Below are 25,179 nucleotides of genomic sequence, written 5' to 3'. Positions count from 1 at the left end.
TAAGGCACCTACCCCCAACTTCCCCAGACACCCCATGGAGGACTGTGCCACTCTGTGAATATACTGACATGCCCACCTCTGTCCCATTCTTTACTTGCTACCCATGACCTGGGAAGAAGGAGGGTGGGAGATTAATACAGGCCTCTGGGAAACCAGAAGGATTTTATGCCCACTCTTGTGATTTTAAATTTAGAACCATACCTTCTTTTTCTGGATCTCTTATCAGCAGCACCAGTATAAAACATTGGCACACTGAGTAATATGGGATCCACAGTATTTCAGGGTGTTTTCTTAGGGTCGTTCTGAAGGCCACCTTCACCCTAAATATCTCCTTCAGCCTCTTTGACAAAACAATTAAACTATGCCCTACCTTTACATGGCGCTCCACAGTTGACAGAGCCCTTTCACAACATCATCCTTTCTAATCTTTATGAAGCTGTATTGTCCTGGTAGAGTAATTTTTTTTAATGAAAGCATCTTTCATAGGTTTATTGATCCATTACTTTCAGTTAATTGAGGTAAAGAAATCTTTTTAAATTTATAATAGTTTATCAAGCAATACAAAATTTTGTTTACCTAAAATGTAATACTAATCTCATAGTAAACAGTGGACAGAATTTTTTTTACATAGATATATGAAAAAAGAGGACAAAAGCCTCAATCCAGTATCAAAAATGCAACAAAACCTTTTTTTTCCCTTTTACAATCTGAGTTCCATAACAAAGAAAAAAACGGTGACTTTTTCCCCCCAAGTTTTTATTTAAATTTCAATTAACATATAGTGTAATATTAGTTTCAGGTATAGAATGAAAAAGTTTGGTAGGTTCATGAAAGAAAGACTTTGATCTGTAAATAAATCACTTTCTCATCTACACACATTCTCGAGCACTTTTTTTTTGTGGCTTTTGATTTGGCTTCCTGGTAGCATGGACAGAAGAGAACACACACATGGGGACTTTATCAGTACCTCAGTTTTTTCTTTTAAAATTTTAAAAGTAAAGAATGATTTCTAAAAATAAGAAATATAGTCCATAATTTGGGCATGACCTAAGCAAAAATATTTAATCATTTTTCCATAGTTAAAAAGTTAGAATTTTCTGGCAATTTATTTCATGGAGATTTATCAAATGTACATCATCACTCAATGCATTCCCAGTGCACAGACATTAGGGGACAGTCCACAGTCGATGGTCCACCTCAGGGGTGTTTAGGGAAATTGTGCTGACTGTTAAGAGCTGCTGATTTGTTGTTCAACGAAAGCCCAGCTGACACAGGCATCATTTTATCACACTGATTCACATTTTGTTTGTAATCTACTTTCACCTCCCCATTTCTACACTGGTAAAAAAGTGATACCCCCTTTCTTTTTCCACTATCATCATGACTGAGGGGTTGGTCTGAAACTGTGAACAGTCTGTCAAACAGGGGTGTTGAAGGTGTTATCTGCTCTGACCTGGCTTATAGGTAACCCAAAATCACCTGGTGAGGTGGGGGGGGGGGGGTGTGCATGCACAGTGCTTCATCATTGGTTTGGATGGTGAAAGCTCTGTTACAATGGACCAAAGTATGTGAGTCAACACATAGATTTTAGATTTTGGCATTTCAACCTGTGGAGAATTTCTATCTGAAGCACGCAGCTTTGAGGCCCCCATAGTATCTTTTAAAAAGCTGTTCTGCAGAATTGGGATAAACCTTTAATGTTGTCATAATCTAGAGTTCTTTGTATTTGGGTGACCCGTTAATGCTGATACCATATGTCCTCTACAGTAAAAAGTGTGCCAAAGGCATTAAATTAGTCTTTCAAACTTAAAAAAAAAAAAAAAAGGTTTTGTGGTCCTTGTGTTTAGAATAATTTTTTTTAAAAAAGGATAAAATGGGCTCAGAGAAGTTGAGTAATTTCCAGTTATGGTCACAATTAAGTGGTAGATCACTTGCACTGAGTTTTAAGTCCTTTCCACAATATCAACAAATTGTAGACATGGAAGCAAATAACACTTTTGGAGAGAGACAACACCCCTTAAAGGAGTAAGCTTTTTGGCTTTTTATGTATATTTAGAGATAAAGCTTAAAATGCAAATCTTCCCTTGAGAGTGGGAAAGCATGAACAAATGAGTACCATAGGCTTTTACATATTCAAAAAATTGAATTCTAGAATTCTAGATTTAAGACGTGGCAGTTAATAGAAAAGTTCTAATTTAAAAATAATTTCTATAGAATACACATCTGTATATGCACATATATTTACTTAGAAAACATATTTCTTTGGATGTTTGTGCCATTTCTTAGTTATATGTTGTGTCCATAGCTGTTTCATTCCCATCCCTACACTTCAAGCCGCCATATTACTTTTAAATTACCTTATGACTCATTTTCAGTTAATTATAATAATTAACTATTTAGCCAATAAAGCACTTTCGTGAGTAAAAAATACAGATTTTTGAATTTGGTTCTAGGAATAGTTCAATTTTCATATTTAATAAATCTCATATTTATCACATGTAGCATGAAATTGCTTCTGTTGTAAAAGAATAATTATATATTCATTGCAAACAGTATAAGAAGCAATAAATATACCTCCTTCTATCATATGAAAATATGTGACATTTCCCTAAAAAATTCCTTGAATTTAGAATATAGTTAATAATATGGTAACAACTTTGTGTGGTGACAGAAGGTAGCTAGACTTATCATTGTGATCACTTCCTAATGTAAATAAATGTTGAATCACTATGTTGTACATCTGAAACTAATATAAGATTATACGAATAAAGAGAAAAAAATTCCCTGCATATAGAAATTCTAGACCTTCTCTACTTGTAAATCTAAGTGTATCCTTTCCCAGATGATAGCGTTTCCCCTAGGGCTTTGGTACATTTCATAAAAAGGAAAATATAGACAGTGGAAATAGAGGTAGAAATAGAAGAGTTCAAGTGTGGTAGCTCACCATGTGTATGCTGGGGGGCAAGTGTAATGAGGACCTGCTCCCCTGGGTTTCAGTAACTGAGGGTGGCAAAGATACAAGAAGTGCAAGAAATACCTACCTTTCCTCAATGGGAAGGATGCCACAATTCAACATGAGTAAAATGAGTAAGAAGGAAAGTTTACTGGACTCAACTATGCAGCTGATATTGCATTTAGCTCTCACTTGAATTTTAAACATTTGCTTGAAAAAGGATTTAAAAAAAAAGGTGGATTTCATTTCATTTTTTGCTTCTTTTGGAAAGCTCTCTTGTATAATTTATTGATTGCATTCCTGAAGAACAGAGTTAATGATGCAGTTTGGTTGATGGTTCCAGAAGGTGCAGGAGCCAAAAGACCTGCTCCAAAGGAAGGCATTTGTATGGTCTCAAAATGTTAGGATGGTGCGGAGGCTGAAACAGGAAATAAAACATGTTAATTGTTTTAGTATTTGGATAACCCACATGTTCCATCTGGGAGTCCAGGGAGCATTCAGCTTGGAAGAAAATGTAAGACTTCAGCATTTAAAAGAGCAGTCCCCTTTTCAATACAGGCACACCTCACTCTATTCCTCCTTTTTTGTTTTTACACATTGAAGGTCTGTGGCAACCTTGTGTTGAGCAAGTCTACCAGTACTATTTTTCCAACAGCATTTGCTCACTTCATGTCTCTGTGTCACATTTTAGTAATTCTTACTATATTTCAAACTTTTTCATTGTTGTTATATTTGTTATGGTAATCTGTGATCAGTGATCTTTCCCGTTATTATGTAATTGTTTTGGGGCTACCACTAATGTGCCCATGTAAGACGGTGAACTTAATCGATACATATGGTATGTGTTCTGACTACGACTGGCATTCCCCTGTCTCTTTGTCTTTCCTGGGTCTCCCTATTTTCTGAGACACAATGATATTGAAATCATGCCAATTAATAACACTACAATGATCTCTAAGTGTTCTAGTGAAAGGAAGAATCAATGGATATGGCAAACTATTGTTGTCATTTATTTATTTATTTATTTATTTATTTATAAATAATATAATTTATTGTCAAACTGGCTAACCAACAGTGTGTACAGTGCACTCTTGCTTTTGGGGGTAGATTCCTGTGGTTCATCGCTTACATACAACACCCAGTTATTGCTGTCTTATTTTAAGAAATTGCCATAGTCACCCCAAACCCCAGCAACCCCCGCCCCAATTAGTCAGCAACCAGCAACACTGAGGCAAGACTTTCACCAGCAAAAAGGTTACAACTCACTGAAAGCTCAGATGATGGTTTGCATTTTTTTGCAACACAATATTTTTTATGTGTATTTATTTTGAGAGAGAGAGGGTGAGAGAGCATGAGTGGGGGAGGGGCATAGAGAGAGGGAGAGAGAGAATCTCTGATGCAGGGCTTGATCCTGTGAACCATGAGATCATGACCTGAGACGAAATCAAGAGCTGGATGCTTAACCAACTGAGCACCCAGGTGCCCCGGCAACATAATATTTTTTTAATCAAGGTATGTACATTACTTTTTCAGACATAATGCTATTGCACACTAGACTACAGTATAGTGTAAAAATAACTCTTTATATGCACTGGAAAAGCAAAAAACTTTGTTTGACTTGCTTTACTGCAATATTCCCTTTATTGGAATTGAGCCCACAGTATCTCTAAGGTATGCCTATAATTTTTATTTGTGAAAACTTCTTTGTAAACTGAAAAAAAATTTTTTTTAAATTTTGAATGAAAAAAATTAGTGATATCTGTATAGAAAAAAATCCCAAGGTAACTCCAATTCCTTCCATAATGAGTAGGTCCTTAATACAATTTAAATTTATAGCCATTAATGGTAACCCTTTTTAGGTGGCCAGAAAGAGGCTGCAGTGACTCCATATTATAATTAAGACTCTGTGACTCTGAATCTTTTTCTTTGCAAGGGTGACTGTTCTCTTGTAAATAAAGCTGGGGTGGCTCTGATCATTTAGATTTACTGTAACCAAAATAGTTTGGTTTCAGTAGAACAGGAAGTGCAAAGCAACTATTTTAGTTTCTCACAATATGATGTAAAATGTTCTACATCCTAAGACTGAACTACTAATGGAGAACCAAGGCACTCCAATGTTTTTTTCATTCTTTCACCTTCTTTCTCTATTGGCCAACACCTACAATAAAAAAGAAATTTAATACCTACCTTTTTCCAGCTCGAAGCAGGTCAAATCCTTCATTTATTTTTTCAAGAGGCAAAACATGGGTTATTAATGGATCAAGTGAGAACTTCTTAGCCATAAAATCAGCCACAAGTTTAGGGACAGAATCTTTACTCTTAAAGCCTGAAAAGAAAATAACATCATTGTAAGATTCAGCCATGGGTTAAGAGGAGAATTGGAGAGGAGGCTTTCCAGGTAGAATTGAAATGAAAGTTTATAGAAAGTGCTACATCCCACAGACTACAATTACTGACGTTAATAACAGATAGTGTTTCAGTATCCTTTTGCCATGGTTAGACTTTTTAAATATCCACCTAGATAAAGTAGGGTCCTTAATTATTAGTTCTCTCATAGAGAAATTATACTATGGGTTGTTATTCCCTTAGGGAGCAAATTTAGCAGTTACCTAAATTTAGGCAATGACAGCACACATGAATGACTGCTATGGATTTCCTGGGTCCTATGAGGTATTTCACTGCCTTATACAGTCATGAGTATAAAAGAAGTGGGACTGAGAGATTCTAGTTAATTAATGGGGACACTAAAAAGTGTGTCTTGGAACCTTCTGTGTGCATCCTTATATCCATATCTAGTTCATTTAACCATGTTGCTTTAAAAACAATTTTTTTTAATGTTTATTTTTAAGAGAGTGAGAGAGACAGAGACAGAGTGCAAGCAGGGGAGGGGCAGAGGGAGAGAGAGAGGGAGACACAGAATCTGAAGCAGGCTCAGGCTCTGCGCTGTCAGCACAGAGCCCGACGTGGGTCTTGAACTCACAAACCATGAGATCACAACCTGAGCCTAAGTCAGATGCTTAACTGAATGAGCCACCCAGGCACCCCTAACCACGTTGCTTTTTAAAAACTGGCTTTGTCACTTGTAAAAGGGAAGAACTCCTGAGGTTCATAAGAATTTAGCCATCAATCCTAACTACATACCACCAAAAACTGCTCCTTTCCAGGTACGTCCGCCCAATAGCAACATGGGGTTCATAGAGATATTTTGAGAATAAGGAGCTACTCCTACGATGACGCTTACACCATAGGACTCTTGGCAGCAGGACAAGGCAGCCACCTGGAATAAAATTAATATTTAGCATCATTAAAGTGAATTTTCTGATAGTCCACACTCATGGTGCATGGTATCATGTAATACTGATTTAGCTAGATTGTGAGTGTGTGCAGGAAAGAGCTTATGGCTTTTGCTTCTTCATTCCCCACTGTGCCTAGGATAGTGTTGTGGTTTTAGGAAATGCTCAGAAAATTTTTTTTAATGAAACAGTGGATGAATGAATCTGTTGTATATGCTTAATTCTTCCTTATAAAATAATAGAGGCAAACATCATCACAAACATATCTACCTATTTATTTTAAGTAGCTATTTTGAACTCAGTACTTGAACCAGGTGTTTTGATGGCAAACAAGATGTTAAGGTCAATTACATCATCAAAATTGGTCTGTTTGTCTACTTGATGGTCTTCTGGAACTTCAAAAGAAAGCTTCTTCATCCAGCCAAGTTTTTAATCATATTCCACAGTAAGAGAATTGTTGAGGATTCTCTAGAAATATATAATGGTTAACCCTTTGATTTTGGAGTATGATGTTTAGAAGACCAGATAACCTCAGAACATATGGCTATTGGATATTTGGTACCTTCAAGTGAAGTAGCAATCTAATTTCACAGGAGAAAATAGAGGGAAAACAACAGAAAAAGGGCATAAGGAGAAAAGCTATAGCCTTGGAACTTTAGTCATCTGAAGTTAGTATATTGTCTCAAGTCAAGGCTACAAAGAGCTTTATTCTTAGGGTGGTTCCTCATGTTACCATTACTATTAGGATTTACTGGAGAACCTCAAAAGGGGGATTTGTTGGTTTCTGGGGACTTTCTTTCAGTAAGATTCTAGGGAGTTCTGGGTAGGCGGGATATATATAACTGGAGATGTATTCCTCCTTGCAATTGATGATATTTATCATTGAAAGTAATGTTATGTATATTCCAAAGATGATATAAACACTGCAAGATCAGAAACAGCACTGCATATCAGTAACACTAGCTAACATTTACTGAGCTTACCATCTGACAGGTCGTGCTGTGCTAAGTATTTTACATGCATTATCTCATGTAATTTATAAACAGTGCTATGAGATATAGATCTCTTAAATTTTTTTGGTGGAAAAAATTGTTGAGTTTCTAAGGTATTCAACCCAACACATAGTTACTGGGTGCTTACTATGTGCCAGGAACTGTGCTCTCTGCTGTGGCAAAATAAGGCAGCATGGTAAATGGAAAAATGCAATATTTTCTGTTAATAAAATGATACTGGTCTAAAATTGGCCATTATTCCTCTGGCCAAAGTATGATATATGAAAGAAAATGGAAGTTTCTTAAAATGTAAAATATTGATAAACCATTTCATTATGAATGTGAGGAAGAAATCAAACTTGACAACTTGAAAACAATTTATATTACCCATATTTACTTGTTTGAAATTTTTTTACCAAAAATTAACAAAGTAAAATTATAGTGGTTTAATTTTATAAAAACCCTCTTTCCTCTCGAAAGGAGACATATTACTTGAGACAGATTTGCTGAGCTGATGGAATTAAAGATTTCTCATAATAATAAGTAGAATAACCCAGATAACCAACAGGATATGGAAAATCACCTTAGTTTTAAAAATATTATTTATATATAATATTTATATTGTACTGCCTCAAAGTATACTATGAAATATAGAAGCAGATATCTCAAGGCATTTCATGTTACATACCATGGTGTCAAGCCGCCCAATGACTTCAAATGAAAAATCCACACCGCCACCACTCATCTCTTTTAGCACCTCCTGGATTGGTTTCTTGTAGTCCTGAGGGCTGATGCACTCAGTGGCACCCACCTCTTTGGCCTTTGCAAATTTGTCTTTGTTGATGTCCACCCCAATAATCCTGGACGCTCCTGCTGTTTTACAGCCTATGATAACAGACAGACCGACTCCTCCAAGGCCAAACACGGCACAGGTGGAGCCCTGGGTGACCTGTGTTTTCAGAAAATGCAAAAATGGATTAAATAATGATTGCCACTGGGGCACCTGGGTGGCTCAATAGGTGAAGCATCTGACTTCAGCTCAGGTCATGATCTTGCTGTTCGTGAGTTTGAACCCCACGTTGGGATTTGTGCTGACAGCTCAGAGCCTGGAGCCTGCTTTGGATTCTGTGTCTCCCTCTCTCTGTCCCTCCCCTGCTTGTACTCTGTCTTTCTCTCTCAAAAATAATCATTAAAAAAATAAAAATAAATGATTGCTAGAAAATGCCTAAGCTATATAAAGTGCTATGCCTTTTCTGTTATGAGGAGCTGTTTGAACTCTTACTGGACGTCCAGCCTTCTGCCAAATCTCTTTTGGCTTCAGTTGCTTCATGTTTAAATTGAGGTGGTTGAACAAGATGAGTGGTTCTCAAACTTTGCTGGACATTAGACTCACCTGGGGAGCTTCAAAACATCTCAATGCCTAGGTCACAGCTTATAACCAATTCCATCAGAATTGTCACCGAGTCCCCAGGTGACTCCAATGAGAAACTCAGGCTGGGAGCCAGTGCCCTAAATGCCAGTGACTCCCGTCTTGAATCGAATCTAGTAACTCAAATCTATCAACAGTTTTAGTATATCAAACACAGAAATGCAAAGTTTTGGGAAATGAAATAATAAGTGGAAAAGATTATTCTGGGAGACTGAAAAATAATTCAGTGAAACCTTCAATAATTAAGTATTTGTTTCATTAACTTTCAGCATCATGACCAGTATCATGAGAGCATAAATTAGCTGTGAAATATAGAAGAGTTAACCTTAGTTTAGAGGAAAGCCCAAGAACAGGGGAAATTTAACAGATAACTAAGATAATATAGCTTGAGATCACTGTGATCTTATTGGGTCTTTATCCCTGCTTTAAAAAATATACTAATGAACAATAATGCAATGAAAAGTTGGTCTATATTTTATTAATGGTTGAAAATAATTATGAATGCTCTCAGTTTCTGCTCTGTGTCTAGGCTCAGCTAGACCATCTGTTTAAACAGATGATGCAGTTGCATAAGAGACTTAGTGCTAGAGCCACAGAATTTGGAAAACTCATGCTTTCAATTGTTTTAGTTGGCTAGGGACTGTTTAGCAAACCTAGTCTGCTGTAATCAGCTTTCAGTGTGGCTGTTGATTTCTCCTATCCCAAGTAACTATACTCTGGGATACAATACCACTTTTTACCTTACTTAGAAAAATTTGAGACTTGTAATTGTGATCTAAAGGTGAAGGTAATTATGTATCCTGGTTTAAGATTCAGCAGGGATTTTGAGAGATAGGCCAATCACAATTCTCATACTAACCAGCTGTGAGATCTTGGGCAAATAGCTTTATGTCTCCGGGTTTCCATTTCACAAAATGAAGGAATACTGCTAGATTTCCAGACTTTTGGGAAGAGGAATTTCTGTTTAAAGAATTTCTCTTTAAAATCTACCACCTCTGAACTGTGTGTATATACATGTGTGTGCAGGAGATGAGATGTAGCAGTGAAATCCCCTAATGACTGGATTAATGCAAAGTGCATTACTGAAGCTTTATTACTTCCTGTGTAGGGATCCACAGAGTGGGTGGGTTGGTAACTCTTGGTTTGGAGGTGCACTATATAAGGCTTTGGAATCTACTGTTCATCCCAATTCTGACAGTAAAAGATCCATGGACTAGATGCTAGTCAGAGGTGATCTCTTCATCTTATTTACTGTTGTTGCCTCTAAAGTTAGCAGAACCTACTATGCCTGATGCATGTTGGTGTTAACAGTACAATAAATTACTAAATGAGATCCCAGCTCTAAAATTTAGTAATCACATAAAGAACAATTGTAGAATAATTATTGAAAATTACATCTTTACTTTTTCTTAACTAAGCGTCAATAGCATTTTCATCTGTGATAAATAAATTTTCTAGGATATGGTCCTCAATTCCTTCTGAGACCATTTTTCCAGTCATAACTGATACCCTAAATTTTATCAATGTTATTGTGATAGCAGGAGGAAAATCTACCAGTAAATCTATGAAGAACGATCTCTGATTCCTGTGAGAAATTGCTCTCCTCTTGGTTCTTGATAGTCTGAGTGTAACTGGTTTTATCAACCATTGTCTTTCCTACCTTGGCAACTTTGACTGCAGACCCATAACCAGTAGAAAATCCGCAGCCAATGAGACAGACTTTCTCCAGTGGTGAGGCTTCATCAATCTTGGCCACTGAGATCTCATCCACCACTGTGTACTGGGAGAAGGTGCTGATGCCAAGGAAATGGTAAATGGGCTTCCCTCTGCAGGTGAATCTGATGGTACCATCCTGCATGGTCCCCCGAGGCATGTTCAGACTGGCCAGTGCAACACATAGACACACAAGGGCATGAGACAGTAGCATAACGGATGTGTAAATCCATTGCCTGTGTAAGGAGAGTATCAGAAACTTACTCGTTTTTCACGCAGAAGTTGCCTTCTGGGTGTTTACAAACATTGCATTTTCCACACTGGGGAGTAAAGAGTGGAATGACTTTGTCACCTGGAGGGTATAAAACAAATTCTTCTTAAATTTCTACCCAGGAATTAATACAGCAAGAACCGGAAGCTTATGCATATGTATTAGAGGTATGTGTCTTTGAAGTCTCCAAGAAATAGGGTTCACCACTATGTTGTTGGTCATTGCCAGCCAGCATTGTTATTGGTTTGGGTTTCCATGTGCCTGAAGATTCTCAAAGAGGAAATGCAAATATCAGGAACAACATAGACTTAAAAAATATTTCTGCCATATTAATAGTTATCTTTTATTTTGTGCCTTTATTCTTGAGAGTTTTATATATATCATTTAAGCCTTGATAATTAAATGTTCTCATGTAACTGTAAACATAAATTTTAGCTGTGAGCAGGCTGGTATTCTTCCACTAGATGCCAGGGAAATCTGCTACTTTGTAATAGTTTGAAATAAAGTAAAAATGAGTATTTGAACAACCATTTCTTGGCTTTTCAAAGTGACTATGCTTTTAAGTTTGTTTGTTTGTTTTTAAGGAAAACTAACAAAAATGGGAAAAAGAAGAATTCAAGAAATCCCTTTGTAAACCTCATCAATGAGTTAGGCACTTTCTTAAAGGATAAAAACTGACTTTCAAATGTTTGTGGCTGATAACTTAATTTGTAAATTATCTATTTTTTCTGCTATGATTAAGGGATCAGGGTGAAAAGTAAGGGTGTTGTTTATTATTAATTAATTTTCCCCCCACTGGTGAACTCTACCAAAAATTTATTTTTTATTTTTTAAATATAATTTATTGTCAAGTTGACTAACATGCAGTGTACACAATGTGTTCTTGGTTTGGGGGATAGATTCCCGTGATTCATCATTTACATACAACACCCAGTGCTCATCCCAACAAGTGCCCTCCTCAATGCCTATCATCCATTTATTAATTTATTTCTGAGTAAAGGAAATATTAAGAGCTGAAACACAAACCAGACAATTGGCCTGTTCACAGGTCAATTAAGTATTTGGTAATGGGGGAGGCCAAATCCATTGGTAAAGTGATTTTTTTAGAATTAGACAAAATTTTCATTTTTAATCACCTATGCTACCTAGCCACAAGACCTAGAAAAATGGTCAGGCCATAACATCTAATTGACAAATTTCTATGCCTATCATCTCCATATAAAATTTTCTATCTATTCACCCTTTAAAAATATTTATCTATATTAATATAAAATTAGAATAAAATATATATTAAAGATAAAATAGTACTTTGTCACCAGTCACACTTAACCATGGTTAAAGGTAATAACACAGATATTGTTTATGGCAGGGTGTCTTCTGCTAGGTCTATTTCATTCCCTTCCATCTAGTCTGTTTTGTTCATTTAACGTTCAAGAAGGGAGGCCATACTGGAAGAGGAAATCAGTGAATGAGTCTCTTCCCACCTAAGAGTAGGTCATGTAGATTCAGTTAAAACCTCATGGCCCCCATCCTGTGAAATCAGTACACAACAGTTTCCATATAGTGATGTGGAGGTTCAGGACATAGACTTTTGTTTTCTTATTTTGTCCCATTTGTAGGTCTCTTTGGACCTGACAGAACATAGTACTCAGCAACACTCAAATGGAAATTATTTGTTTATGAACTCTAACCTTGGCAGTCACTGCATCTCACTTGATCTTTATGTGTTCCCGGGATCTAACCCAGTGCCTGGCATCTAATAGGCACTTGCTAAAGGAGAGAAAACATGATTGCATGAATGCACACATGTCTGAGTCAGGCAAGGGAGGGAAGAAAGGAGGAGACCTATGTTCTAGTCCCAGCTCAGCCATGGCCTTCTGCAAGGTCTTTCCAGGCTGCATGATCTTGGTCTTGAACTGTGAATTCCCGAAGTGTGAATTCTGTACCTGGTTTTACTGTCGTCACACCTTCTCCAACACTTTCCACAATGCCAGCTGCCTCATGGCCTAAGATCGCAGGGAGAGGCGTGATAATTGTTCCACTAACCACATGGTCATCTGAACGACAGATTCCTGTGGCCACCATCTACATGGGAAAGGGAGGATGATTAGATACAGAAAAAAATAGGACACTTATCTTTTCCTCATCAAACAATTTGGAATAGTCTGTGAAACATTTTTTTTTCTGAAATAAAGTCTTAATATACAAGAATGTATCCTTTTTATAGAAGTAGAAATTGCAGATTAGCACTAGGAAAGTTGCCACTCAAATTCTACCAGCTGATACTAATTGATGTTGAAATCTTGATGTACATCCCTTTACACTTTTTTCCTGTAGAAACATGTAAATTATTTTTTATTTTATTGGGATTAGACTGTATATACCCTGGTTCCTTTTTAAAAACTTAACAACTTGTATTTGTATCTTTCTTGACGGTAAGTGTTTGGATCACCATATAGAAAGTGCCTTTTAATGGATTTTTGCTTATTTCCACTTTTACCATTTTTGGAGCCTAAAATTAAAAAACTGGAAAAAATGTTTCACCTTAATACGAACTTCATGGGCCTTAGGGGGTGCAACCTCCACGTCCTCAATGGAAAAGGGTTTCTTTAACTCCCACAGCACAGCTGCTTTGCATTTGATCACCTGGAAATTGAATAGAAAGATGCTACTAGTTTTTCCCCATTCTTAAAGTCAGGTATAGTGACTTTCATCTTTTTACGTGCAACATGTTCCCCCATGTCTGGAACCTAAAGTGTCCCATAGAAATGAAGGAAGGACCTCTGATTTACAAAGAGAATAAAAATACCTTTTTAAAAAACAGGCAAAGCAATCGCACAAGGAAAGAGAAACAGGATTAACTATAATGAGACATTGAGATAAAATGGAATATATTCTTTCAGGCCATCTTCATGTTGTTTTTTGTTCGCCAAGGGTTGTTTATTCCTGATATTTCCTAATGTCCTTAACTCGGTTGTTTACCCGCAACTGTTGGCTGGTGTGTGAAATTCTAAATCAACATAATTTTGCTGACAGGTTTAGTGCTGTTCACATAAAAGCTATTGCCCTCTTGCTCAATTCTCTGCTGAAGCCCAAATAATCTAACTTTATGATTTCGGTTGCACATTTGCCTCCCTACCTAGGATGAGTTTTTGTTTTTTTTTTCTCTATTTGCCTGTTCTCTTCCCTTGACTTTGTTTTCCTTACTGCTTGTGGTTGCTACTTGCTTGCATCACTCATTTGAAAGTTAGCTTTGGCAGTGCTGTTTTGTTGTCTGATTTATGTGTAGAAATTCCTTCCAGATTAGATTTGCAACAAAAATTGCAGAGGTTATAGCTGTATACGCACACTCACACACACCTATGTACACATGTACGTATATATTTAAAAATGGGAGAATGGTGTGCTTGAATTTCTAGCTAGCACAGTTTACCCATCGGGGTTCTTAAAAATAAAAGTTGAAAACATATTTTTAGTGGTTGGGATTATAATATAAAGCTGTCTTCATTGTTGCAAATCTTACAAAATTAAGGGAGTTTTCTCCTAGAAAGAATTGACTTAATTGCAAATATGATAAAAAAATTTTCAATACAGATTTATCCTTTTGACAATTTATTTTCATGTTAAATCCCCTCCCAGTTTTCGAGGTGTTTGCCTGGGTCAATGCCACAATAGATATGAAAATTCTTGGAAATAATACGCTAAGGGTAGATAAGTCCTGACTACAAGGTCCTGTCCTGGGTGAATTACATACTTGATCTTTAAACCTCACAATGATGTTACCAGGGCAGTATTATTGAATTATTGGTCTTATTTTACAGATGAAAAGATTGAGGCTCAATGGACTCCATAATTGACTAATTTTCCCAAAGTCACAAAGCTGGCTGTCCAGAGAATTAAGATCAATGCAACTTTATTTTTTTACTACTCCATGGTAGTGAAAAGAGATTAAATAATAATAGCAGCAACAATGTAACAGCAGTGACTAACATTTGTTGAATTATTTGTTTTTACAATCTTTTTTTTAAGTTTATTTATTTTTGAGAGAGAGAGAAAGAGACAGACAGAGCATGAGTAGGGGAGGGGCAGAGAGAGAGGTAGACACAGAATCCGAAGCAGGCTCCAGGCTCCGAGCTGTCAGCACAGAGCCTGATGTGGGGCTCGAACTCACAGACTGTGAGATCATGATCTGAGCCGAAATCGGACACTCAACCAACTGAGCCACCCAGGCGCCCCTGTTGAATTATTTCTATGTACCAGGCACTGATACAAGTGTATTACAGTATTTATTTATTAAATTCTCACACCACCTTATAAAATGGTATTATTATTGCCATTTAGCATTTGAGGAGACTATCATGCAGGAAGGGTAAACAGAAATGGGTGTTATCACAAAGCTAAAAGTGATTAATGCTGCACCCAAAGGGGGAAGATTTATTGTTTTCATTAATACATTTGGTTTGCACATTTGCTCTCTGAACTCCTTTTAAGCTTAGTTTTGGCATATTTAATTGTTCTTTTTCCTAACCTTCATTTGAAATGTAACTTGCCATTGTAAATACTAACCAGTAATGAATTAAAATAAAGAGATTTGGAATAAGAAAACTGACAACTGGCGATCCATGTGGTTTCCAACCAATCTAATTGATATAGGAGTGTTGTGTCACACAGTGTGTGTAGAAACCTTGGAATCTTTAAGTTATCATAGCAAGATAGTGTATGGTGTGATCCACTCCTAACATAACACATGTCCTAGAAACAGTTGCATAGACTTTTGTAATTGAGCTAGGTTGAACGATGTGAGTTGCTTGTATTGAATGACCACATGCGTTTCTGTGCACCTGTAAGCACATTGAACAAATGAGCATGAATCCATGGAAGACTTAGAACTGATTATCTCTGTTCTCAGTGCTAATAAGTGATTCAAACTGTATCACTATTATTTTTATTTTGTAAAACCATGTTGACTTTTGTGTGGAGAAGATACTGTTCCACAGGATTTCTATGGAAATTTCCTGGATTATGCACAGTAGGGCCCTTGTAATTCAGAATTTGCATGTTGATGCTGGCTTGCTTATTAATCTTGATCTAAAGTTTTGAAATCAGTGTGCCTTTTGTAAGAGATTTTATAGTAAGGTTCAAAGTATATCTCAAAGTCCTCTGAATCAAATTCCTCTCATAAAACTTTTGTCAGATCTAACTTTCCTGTGTTCCCAAAAAGAATATGATTACAAAAAACATTTAAATTATGGTTTTTTATTATAAAGAAAACTCCTTGATTAAAAACATAGAATGTTAGATTTACAAATCTATTTATGATTGACTATAACTACTGCACATGTATTTAATACAGGAAGTAAAGATTTTATTAAGTACAGATACTATGCATTCTTGATAAAGATATTTAGGAATAGCCTATTTTTAACTGTAGTTTAATATACATTGCATATTGAAGCACACACTCTGTTTTGTATTTCAGTACACGTTGTTTCTAATTTATATATGCATTTTAAATTATTCATTAATACTATATCTTTGTGAATTATATAGTAAGAATATATTTCCAAAAGTAGAAACAAAATTTTTTTTGCTTACTTTTCCTGCTGTGCTCATCGTTGCGTTTTCTCTGCAGACCAGGAGACTGGTGAATTCTTATAGACTCTTTTCTGTTTGAGTAGATAAAGCTGATATGTTATACAGATATTTTGTTTGCTTGAGTAACTGCCCATTCCACACATGTGATCTGGGGTCTTTAAGCCACACCTATCAGCTTTTTCTCAAGCCAAGTCAAATCAGGAAGAAAAGCGCACTGAGCCAGCATCCAAACCTTTGACTTTGCACCTTGCCAATTTCAGTTAATATATTGGGTTCATTAGGTAAACTATGTCCCTACACCTGAATTTTAATCTCGCTCTCTTTTTTTCCTAGATTGCATATTTCTTCTCTTTCCATCCCACATAGGGTGTTTGGAGTTGTTTGCCCTTCATGTGAGCTAATCTCCAACTTCTAGTCCATTTGTTGCAGTTCGAAAAGAGGAGTAAGGAAGCAGCACAAATGATATTGGACAGAGAGTGCTCTGAGCCAGAGGAATAGGTTTGATTTAGCACTCTTTTCATAGAAGGGAAGTTGGACAACAATGAGTCACAGCACAGACACTCACCTCTACCTGTCATAACAGGGAGTTTGGAGCAGTGGTTATGGCATGGCAGACCCTATGCTTACTAGCTGTGCGCAGTTGGATTTATTATTTATCTGTCTTTGGCCTTAATTTTCTTACCTGTAAAATGAGGATGACTGTTGGTACCCCCTCGAGGAGTTGTTTGAGGAAAACTGAGATAATCCTTTTAAAGTACTTCTCAGGGCACCTGACAAATAGGACAACCTTCAGTGAATATTAGCTACTCACTAAGGTTTCAGTGCTGACAACCTTACTTTCTTTTTGTTCTCCCAGCCCTCTAGGGGCTGAATGTTAATGTTCTCTGTGGCCTAACATGCCTTTTGTGATCTTTCAGCTTTTCAACAATTGTGCAGCCAGTTTTCGGTAATAAATCTACTTTGTTTGAAATACAGAGTTTTCTGTTTTCCTAACTGGACACTGATACAGTTCTTGGCACCAAAAGTGCTCCCAGAAGCATACTGTCTAGCAAACCATAGTATTACACAGACTGAGTTAATTTACCCAGACTGAGTCTTTTTAATGGTTACCATGTGCTGACATAGAAAGCACTGGAATGAGTATGTTAAAGGGGGTTGAGAAGAAAGGAAAAGAATCCAGAATAATCAACAGAAGAGAAACCAATAGATGACTAACAGGACCCGCTTGCTCTTTTCCATTATAGATTTCATGTAGGCCTGATCTGCCTCGGTTTGCACACTGCCCATTATGTTTTCAAGTAGAAGTTTTCCAGAGCACTTTGAAGACGTTTGAAGTTTTGTACCTTTCGAATCCCTGTATGATACAGTCACTGAAAATGTTATGCTCAGCCATATATGCCTATTTGCATGATGCTACAAAACTTGTTTTAGAATTTTCATTCATTTTGTATTTTAAGAGTCCTAGAATATAAACAATTCTTTTGTGTTCGTCACTTTTCCGGTTTTTGATTTTTCATTTTCATTTTTACCAAAATTATACGTGCATATACATATGCAAAACTTTTTTCTACAAAGCCTCCTAAGAAAAGCAGCTGTACTTGCTTTCCTGCTTTTTCCTACATTTACTCTTCCCTACAAGCCACTGCTGTCAACTTTTGAAACTTATTATTTTGTTTTTTTATTTCCACATCTCCAAGTAGCATGCATATATTACTAACTTGGTTTTGCTTTGGACATTCCTATTAACTTTCCATTTGGGAGGATGAAAATTTGGGGCAGTCATTACCACAAAAATGCTCTACTTCTGGGGGTGGAGAGAGTGAGGAGGAAGAGGAGGGGGGCCATCCCACAATACCAGGCGGGAGGGCAGTAGGTGGTTTGTATCTGGGCTGTGAGGTGCTCGGTGCCTCGGAGGTTGCTGCTTCTGTCTCTTTAATGCGAGAGGAAGCAATGCAGTGGAATTGGTGGAAACTGGCAGAGCTGTAGATGTTACTAGAGGAGGAGGTCCCTCTGGCAAGACGGCACTGATGGAGAGTTACCAGAATCTGAGCCGGGTGGCGGACTAATGTGAAAACAACTACATACAGGCTGCAGACAAGAGCAAAGCTTTAGAAGAGTACAAAGCCTACACAACCCAATCCATAGCTAGACTTGCTTCTCAAATAAATGCACTGGCCAACAATGTACTCTAGTTGCTGGATATCCAAACCTCCCAGCTTTGGAGAATGGAGTCTTCCACCAATCATATGTCACAGACCGTGGACATTCATAAAGAAAAAGTGTCTTGAAGAGACATTGGCATTTTGACAACAAATAAGAATACACCAAGAACTCACAAAATAATAGCACCTGCACATATGGAGCGCTCTGTAAGGTGTATTCAGAAACCTATTGACTATACAGTTCTGGATGTTGTGGGCCGTGGTGTCAAGCATGGAAATACCCAGCCTGCAAGAACTGGCACACTGTCCAGAACAAATCTTCCTACTCAGAAACCTCCAAGCCCTCCCATGTCAGGCCGGGGAACACTGGGACAAAATACTCCTTATAAAACCCTGGAACCTGTTAAACCCCCAGCAGTTCCTAATGACTACATGATAAGTCCTGCTAGGCTCAGAAGTCAGCATAGTCCAGGAAGGACGGCTTCTTTACACCAGACACCGAGGACACACAGTAGAAGTAGTGGGGGGAGTAGAAGTCGAGAAAACAGTGGAAGCAGCACTATTGGCATCCCCATTGCCATGCCTATATTTCACCACCCACTATTGGACCAGCAACCCCAGGCTCAGGTCCCAGTTCCCAGTACGGCACAATGACCAGGCAGATTTCTCGACACAACTTGACCACTTCCTTGATGTCTTCTGGTGGATACAGACGAACTCCCTCTTTGCTCAGTTTTCTGTTCCTCAGCCTCATGTTAACGGAGGTCCACTTTATTCTCAGAATTCAATTTCTGTTGCTCTCACCCCTCCCCCTATGCCTCAGTTGACTCCACAGATAACCTTTCACAGGCTTCGTGGCCAGGATGTAGGAAAGCATTGCTGATAGTCCAACTCCACCACCACCACCTCTCCCAGATGACATTCCCATGTTTGATGAGTCTCCGCCTCTGCCACCACCCCCAGTGGATTATGAGGATGAAGAGTCTGCAGTAGTTCAGTATAATGATCCACATGCAGATGGGGATCCTGCTTGGGTCCCAAGAATTATATGGAGAAAGTTGTGGCACTATATGATTATATGAAAGACAAGGACGATGAGCTATCATTTATGGAGGGTGCAATCATTTATGTGATAAAGAAGAATGACGATGGCTGGTATGAAGGAGTCTGCAATCAAGTGACTGGTCTGTTCCCTGGGAACTGTGTTGAATCAATCATGCGCTATGCTGATTACATTTTTGCTTTTAAAGCAGGTTCTTCTTATTAGTCATACTGTGGGATTATTATGGTTAACAGAATTGTCTTAAAATATTTTCAAACGTGCCCATATTTTCAGGACATGCTGTTTTATTGGTATAATTAAATGTCTACCTGTAAGCATAAGTCTTTGAGGCAGTTTGTGTATTGCTAATCAGCAATTAATACAGGAGGCTGTCCATCCCCGATAATGCTTATGTACTTACTTACACAGTTAACTTTATGACCAGCCTAAGTATTCTGGGGGAGTGGTGTAGAATATTTAACAAATCATGATTCAGACTGTACCATTACATGTTTCCATGCAGGATGGTTACTAACGCTATGTCAGACTAATATTAAAACCAGAAAACTACAATCCTCGTGCTGGTCATACTTTCTGTTTAGATTTTCTCATTCTTGAAATATACTATTTGTTTAAAGCATGCATACAAATTTATGTATTGAAATATACGTAAAAAATCCAAGATGCTTCCAATTTGTGTAATATTTACTTGGAGTACTTGTACTTAGGTCTCATGAAATGAATTGAGTCTCTAAGGTCTCTATGTGCATGTGGAACAAAACAAAGGGTTATCTGTAATGTTGTAATTTGTACCTAAGTTTTTTAATGGGTGAATTTGTGTTATAAATTTTTTCCATTCATAAATACATAAATGAACCAAAGATTTTTGTCCTTTCCCTCACTGGTTTGCTTATAAAATAAATGAGTAAATTTAGAAAATATTCTACTTCTCTCTTGTTTCCCGAAAGAGTAACAAAATAATTTGTTATAAGGACTATGTAAATGTTACATATAGGTGAGCCATTTAGTTTGCAGTCGTTTTTTTTTTTTCCCTCTACCTAAACAATTCTGTTTTTCCTAGGATTAAATATTGTTTTTTTTTTTTTTTTTTTTTTTTTTTTTTAAACTAGCTTAGTAGGGCACTTGGATGGATCAGTTGGATAAGAGTCTGATTCTTGGTTTTGGCTCAGGTCATGATCTCGTAGTTTTGTGAGTTTGAGCCCCACATCAAGCTCTGTGTTGACAGTGCAGAGCCTGCTTGGGATTCTCTCTCTCTCCCTCTGTCTCTGCTCCTCCCCTGATCGTGCTATCTCTCTCTCTCTCCAAACTAAATAAACTTTTAAAAATTTTTAGGGGCATCTGGGTGGCTCAGTTGGTTGAGCGTCTGACTTTGGCTCAGGTCATGATCTCAGGGTTCGTGGGTTCAAGCCCTGCGTCAGGCTCTATGCTGACAGCTCAGAGCCTGGAGCCTGCTTCGGATTCTGTGTCTCCCTCTCTCTGCCTCTCCCCCGCTCATATTGTGTCTCTGTCAAAAATAAATATTAAAAATTTAAAAAGAATTTATAAAAAACTAGCTTGGTTTTGTCTTTATGCTTACATCTAATTCAATGCCCAAAGCATCTCCAGTTGTTTAGTTCTCCACTTAGGACAAATAGACACATCAAGTATCTCACCAGTTTTGTCTTTAGAGAAATCTTACTTGGAGTCTTTGACTTGCTCTAGAATGGCCTGGGTGTGCTCTGAATCTGGGGCAGCATACTCTTTTGGATTCCTATGTCTGCTCTAACAAATTACCACCAACTGGGTGGCTTAAAACAATGGAGATTTATTTTGTCCCACTTCTGGAGGCCTAAAATCTCAAGTCCGTACCACTGGGCAGAAATCAAGTGTCAGCAGAGGTACTAAGAGAGAAGCCATTCCTTGCCTTTTCCAGCTTCTGGTGGCTGCCACATCCCCTGGCTTGTGGCCACACACTCCAAACCCCTTCCTTCCCTGCTCCTTTCTTCCCCCTCCTTCTTCGTGTTGTCTTGGGGAGCTTGTAGCATGTTCTGTTTATCCCTGGTAATCTGAAATTTTACAATGACCAGTTCTAGGTGGATGTATTTTTATCCATTTTACTGGCATTCCGTGGCTTTTAAAAAAGATGAGGGTTAACTTTAAAGTTCCAGAAAATTTACTTAAACTGTTTTATTAATGCTCTTCCTTCCCTACCCTTCCCACCCTACCTTCTCTGCTCTTTCATTCATTCTGGAACTCCTACTACTCAGATACTGAATGTTTTGATATACCACTCTCATTTTCTGTCCCATGCCCCTTTTTCCTTTTTTCCATCTCTTTGTATTTGTGCTCCCTCCAGCTTCAAATATCCTCTTGAAATGAAGGCACAGTTGGCATAGTCAGGGTTTGCCAGGGCATGACGCGATCCTCCTGGGGGTTGGGAGTTCCTACCAGCCCGGCAGTGGCACTTCATCTTTAGTTCCAGTGGTGGGGCAGGAGGTGGGTTGGAACCGAAGCCTGTAGTGATGAGCAGTATGTACCAGCTCTGAGAGCCCTTCTGGCTCCCAGCAATGAAAAATTTTATTTCTAAGATTAAGAGCTTCCACTTTCGCTAGTTTTCCCTAAATTATCACCTGTGAATTGAGACATCTTATATTCATGAAAACAGGAGCCCTGATATTTTGCTTACCATGCTTGTTAGTCCCCTGAGAAATTGTGAAGGATATTTATGCAACGATTGATAAGTTCATGGTCCAGTTAAGACCTGTGCTACAGCTTGAGCAGCTATAGCTGGATAATAACACATCCCAGTTTGCCAGAGACAATTACTATGTGTGTTCCCAGAGTGATTATGAACAGCTTACTCCTTGCTTTCAAAAGTGTTCTAGTTTAGATGATTAATTATGTGGTCACCCTACTTATACTTGCATGTGAACTAGGACAGAGGCTCTAGGACATCCTGGATTTAGTCAGCTGCAAAAGGCCTCCTTGGAATAAAGAAAACTTCAGAGTTTCAAGAGTTAGAGCTTATTGTTTAACAACTAGCTTTGATCCTTGTGACTCGTTTCAGTAGTATTGAAACAATTAAAAGAGTAGTACAGAATATCACTTAGCTAACCTTTACTACTTTATGAATAATATAAGCTAGTCTGGGATTAGAGCAAAGGCTGATGTGATTTTTGAAATTTGATAGTCTCATAAGAAAATTACTCTCGGAAGCTGAATTAGGATGAATCAAAGTCTATGTTCAAAAACTACATAATAGTTAAATATTTAATTTTGTTAGGAAATGATTATTACAAAACCTTAATTAAGCGGTCACTGAAAGATTTGAAAGTGGTGATTGTATTGAAGTACATCAATTTTTATTTTAAAACCTGGAAATGGACTGTTGCATAAGAACAAATAGAGTTATTGGAATGAGAATAAGTGGAAAGTAGTAGTTATACTATAGCTTTAATCAAATTGGTATTGGAAGAGATTAAGGGTTGTAAAGGTGAGTTTAGGTGTTCTTTTCTTTATCTGTTTCTTTTTTTCTATTAATTAATTAATTAATTAATTAATTTATTTATTTAGAGTTACAATCCAGAAGCCATTCTATGTGCTGCTAGGGTAAACAACAAAGACAGAACTTGTTTATTAGTCTAAACTGCATGCTAAGGGGAAATTTCAAAAATCCTGGTTTGCACAGCTAGGTGAGAGGTTGTCCAGGTAAGCAATTTAAGGCATTTACCATATCAGCAAATAGAAAAAAAAAATTCTTTTCAATTAAGGCAAATCAGAGGAAAAGCAAGATCATTATTATGTAAGAGTGATGTTTCTGGTTTACTCTGGTTTACTCACCCGGGAAATCCTGGGATTGTGGTAATCTTGGCAGGATCTAGTTGCCTTAAGGTTGATCGCTGTAGTCTCAAAACAGAATTAATGTTTGTTTACTTTAATGTTAAAAGTAAACGTCTTCCTGGAATGCCTTGTCTGGAATCTAAGTTGCAGGGAGGGGAAGGGAAGAATGGGAAAGGAAGAAGGGAATAAGTATTTCTTTTGAGTCTATATTCAGGCCTTGGGAAAGTAGAATCTAATCAAGAAAAGTCGGAGTGAAGTATATTCCTTTATAAGAGAAAGTTCAAAGGCACCCTCCCACCCCTCCCCCATGCTCAAATAAAAATAGCAGAAAAGGTTTAAAGGAGTTCATGAGCTATTTATGTGACACACAGTACCTTCTTTTCTTACAGGGACATTCCAAAGCTCTTACAACACTCAAGTAGTGGGTGATTTCCAAGTCTGAGGGTTCTGGGGGGCTTTTGAGCAGTTTTTACTTATTTATTTTAAAATTAACTTTATTGATGTCAATTTTATAAACAAAAAATGCATCCATTTTCAGTGTATACTCAATGAGTCTTGACCATTAATAGAACTGTAAGTCCACCACAAACAAGATATAAAACATTTCTATCCCCCCCCCAAAGTTCCTCTTTCACCCCTTTTGCAGTCAATTCACCTACATACACCAAGCCCCAGGCAACCACTGATGTGCTTTCTGTTAATATAGATTGCTTTGCCTGTCCTAAAATTCCATATAAATAAAATCATGCCAGTACAAATTCCTTTGTGTTTATTAGCTTCTTCAGTTTTTGAGATGTAAGTATCTTGTGGATATCAATAGTTGGTTCCTTTTTATTATTCCACAGTGGTCTGTTGCATGGATTTACCACAATTTGTTCGTCCATTTACTAGGGGATGGACATTTCACTTGTTACAATATTAGCCAGTATGAAAACAGCCACTATAAACATTGTGGACAAATGTTTTCATTTCTTTTGGATAAATATCGAGGAGTAGATTTGCTGGTCATGTGGTACGTGAGTGTTAACTTTATGAAAAATGGCCACACTGTTTGCCAAAGTAGTTGTACCATCTTACAGTCCCATAGGCAATGTATGTGAATCACCAGCATTTGATACTGGCAGTCTTTTAAATTTTAGCCAGTGTATTGGCTGTAGTGTAATTTCAATGTGGTTTAAATTTGCACTTACTTCAAGATGAATTTTGAGCATTTTTTTCATGTACATATTGACCATTTGTATATTTCCTTTGTGTGAACTATTTAAATCTTGTACCTATTTTTATTTGGCTGTCTTTTTACTATTGAATTGTAAGAGTCCTTTATGCATTCTGGATATAACTACTCCATCAGATATGTGTGTCAAGAATATTTTCTCCTATTCTGTGGTTGGTGTTTTCACTTCCTTAATGGTGTTATTAAAAAAAGCATTCGTTTTTAATTTGGAGAAAGTCTTTTGTATCCATTTGCTCTTTTGTGATTAATACTTTTTATGTCCTGAGAATTATTTCCGTAACCCAAATATGCAAAGAGGTTTCCTATATACTCTCCTTGAAATTATATAGTTTTAGCTTTCACATTTAGCTCTATGATCCAATTCAAGGTTTTTTGTGTGTGTGTGATGGGAGGTATGTGTTGAGGTTCTTTTGTTTTCATATGGATAACTACTTGTTCTAGTATTGTTTATTGAAAAGCTCTCCTTTCTTCCATCTATTACCTTACCACCTTTGTTTTAAAAAAAATAACATATGGGAGTGCCTGGGTGGCTCAGTTGGTTAAGTGTCCGGCTTCAGCTCAGGTCATGATCTCGCAGTTCGTGAGTTCGAGCCCCATGCCAGGTTTTGGGTTGACAGCTCAGAGCCTGGAGCCTGCTTTGGATTCTGTGTCTCCC

At 37.4% G+C, this 25,179-nt stretch overlaps 1 protein-coding gene and 1 pseudogene across 2 annotated transcripts; one reads left to right on the top strand and one right to left on the bottom strand.

Moving 5' to 3' along the window:
* Positions 1–1,068: 1,068 nt before the first annotated feature.
* Positions 1,069–23,515, bottom strand: LOC106972168 (alcohol dehydrogenase E chain). Of its 2 annotated transcripts, XM_015069106.3 has the most exons (10): positions 23,291–23,515; positions 16,247–16,317; positions 13,196–13,297; positions 12,598–12,736; positions 10,645–10,732; positions 10,328–10,547; positions 7,927–8,187; positions 6,095–6,230; positions 5,141–5,279; positions 1,069–3,371 (listed from the first exon to the last, which is right to left on the bottom strand). In XM_015069106.3, the coding sequence occupies exons 2-10, from the start codon at positions 16,262–16,264 to the stop codon at positions 3,347–3,349; spliced, it is 1,128 nt and encodes a 375-aa protein (XP_014924592.1). In that variant the 5' UTR covers positions 16,265–16,317; positions 23,291–23,515; the 3' UTR covers positions 1,069–3,346. The 2 variants fall into 2 exon arrangements, with proteins under 2 accessions (XP_014924592.1, XP_014924593.1); XM_015069107.3 differs by lacking the exon at positions 16,247–16,317 and having other exon boundaries at positions 23,291–23,514.
* LOC106972167 (abl interactor 1-like) lies at positions 14,715–20,217 on the top strand (annotated as a pseudogene).
* Positions 23,516–25,179: the final 1,664 nt, after the last annotated feature.

The sequence above is a fragment of the Acinonyx jubatus genome, chromosome B1, assembly GCF_027475565.1.
Source record: "Acinonyx jubatus isolate Ajub_Pintada_27869175 chromosome B1, VMU_Ajub_asm_v1.0, whole genome shotgun sequence".
Lineage (NCBI taxonomy): Eukaryota > Metazoa > Chordata > Mammalia > Carnivora > Felidae > Acinonyx > Acinonyx jubatus.
The sequence above is the reverse complement of the archived record's forward strand: the minus strand, read 5'-3'. Positions and strand labels throughout refer to the sequence as shown.

Coding starts and splice junctions, on each gene's coding strand:
- LOC106972168 (XM_015069106.3), bottom strand. Junction 12,737..13,195: donor CCCATGAAGTTCGTATTAAG/GTGAAACATTTT, acceptor TTTCCCATGTAG/ATGGTGGCCACAGGAATCTG. Junction 6,231..7,926: donor TTGGGCGGCTTGACACCATG/GTATGTAACATG, acceptor ATTTTATTCCAG/GTGGCTGCCTTGTCCTGCTG.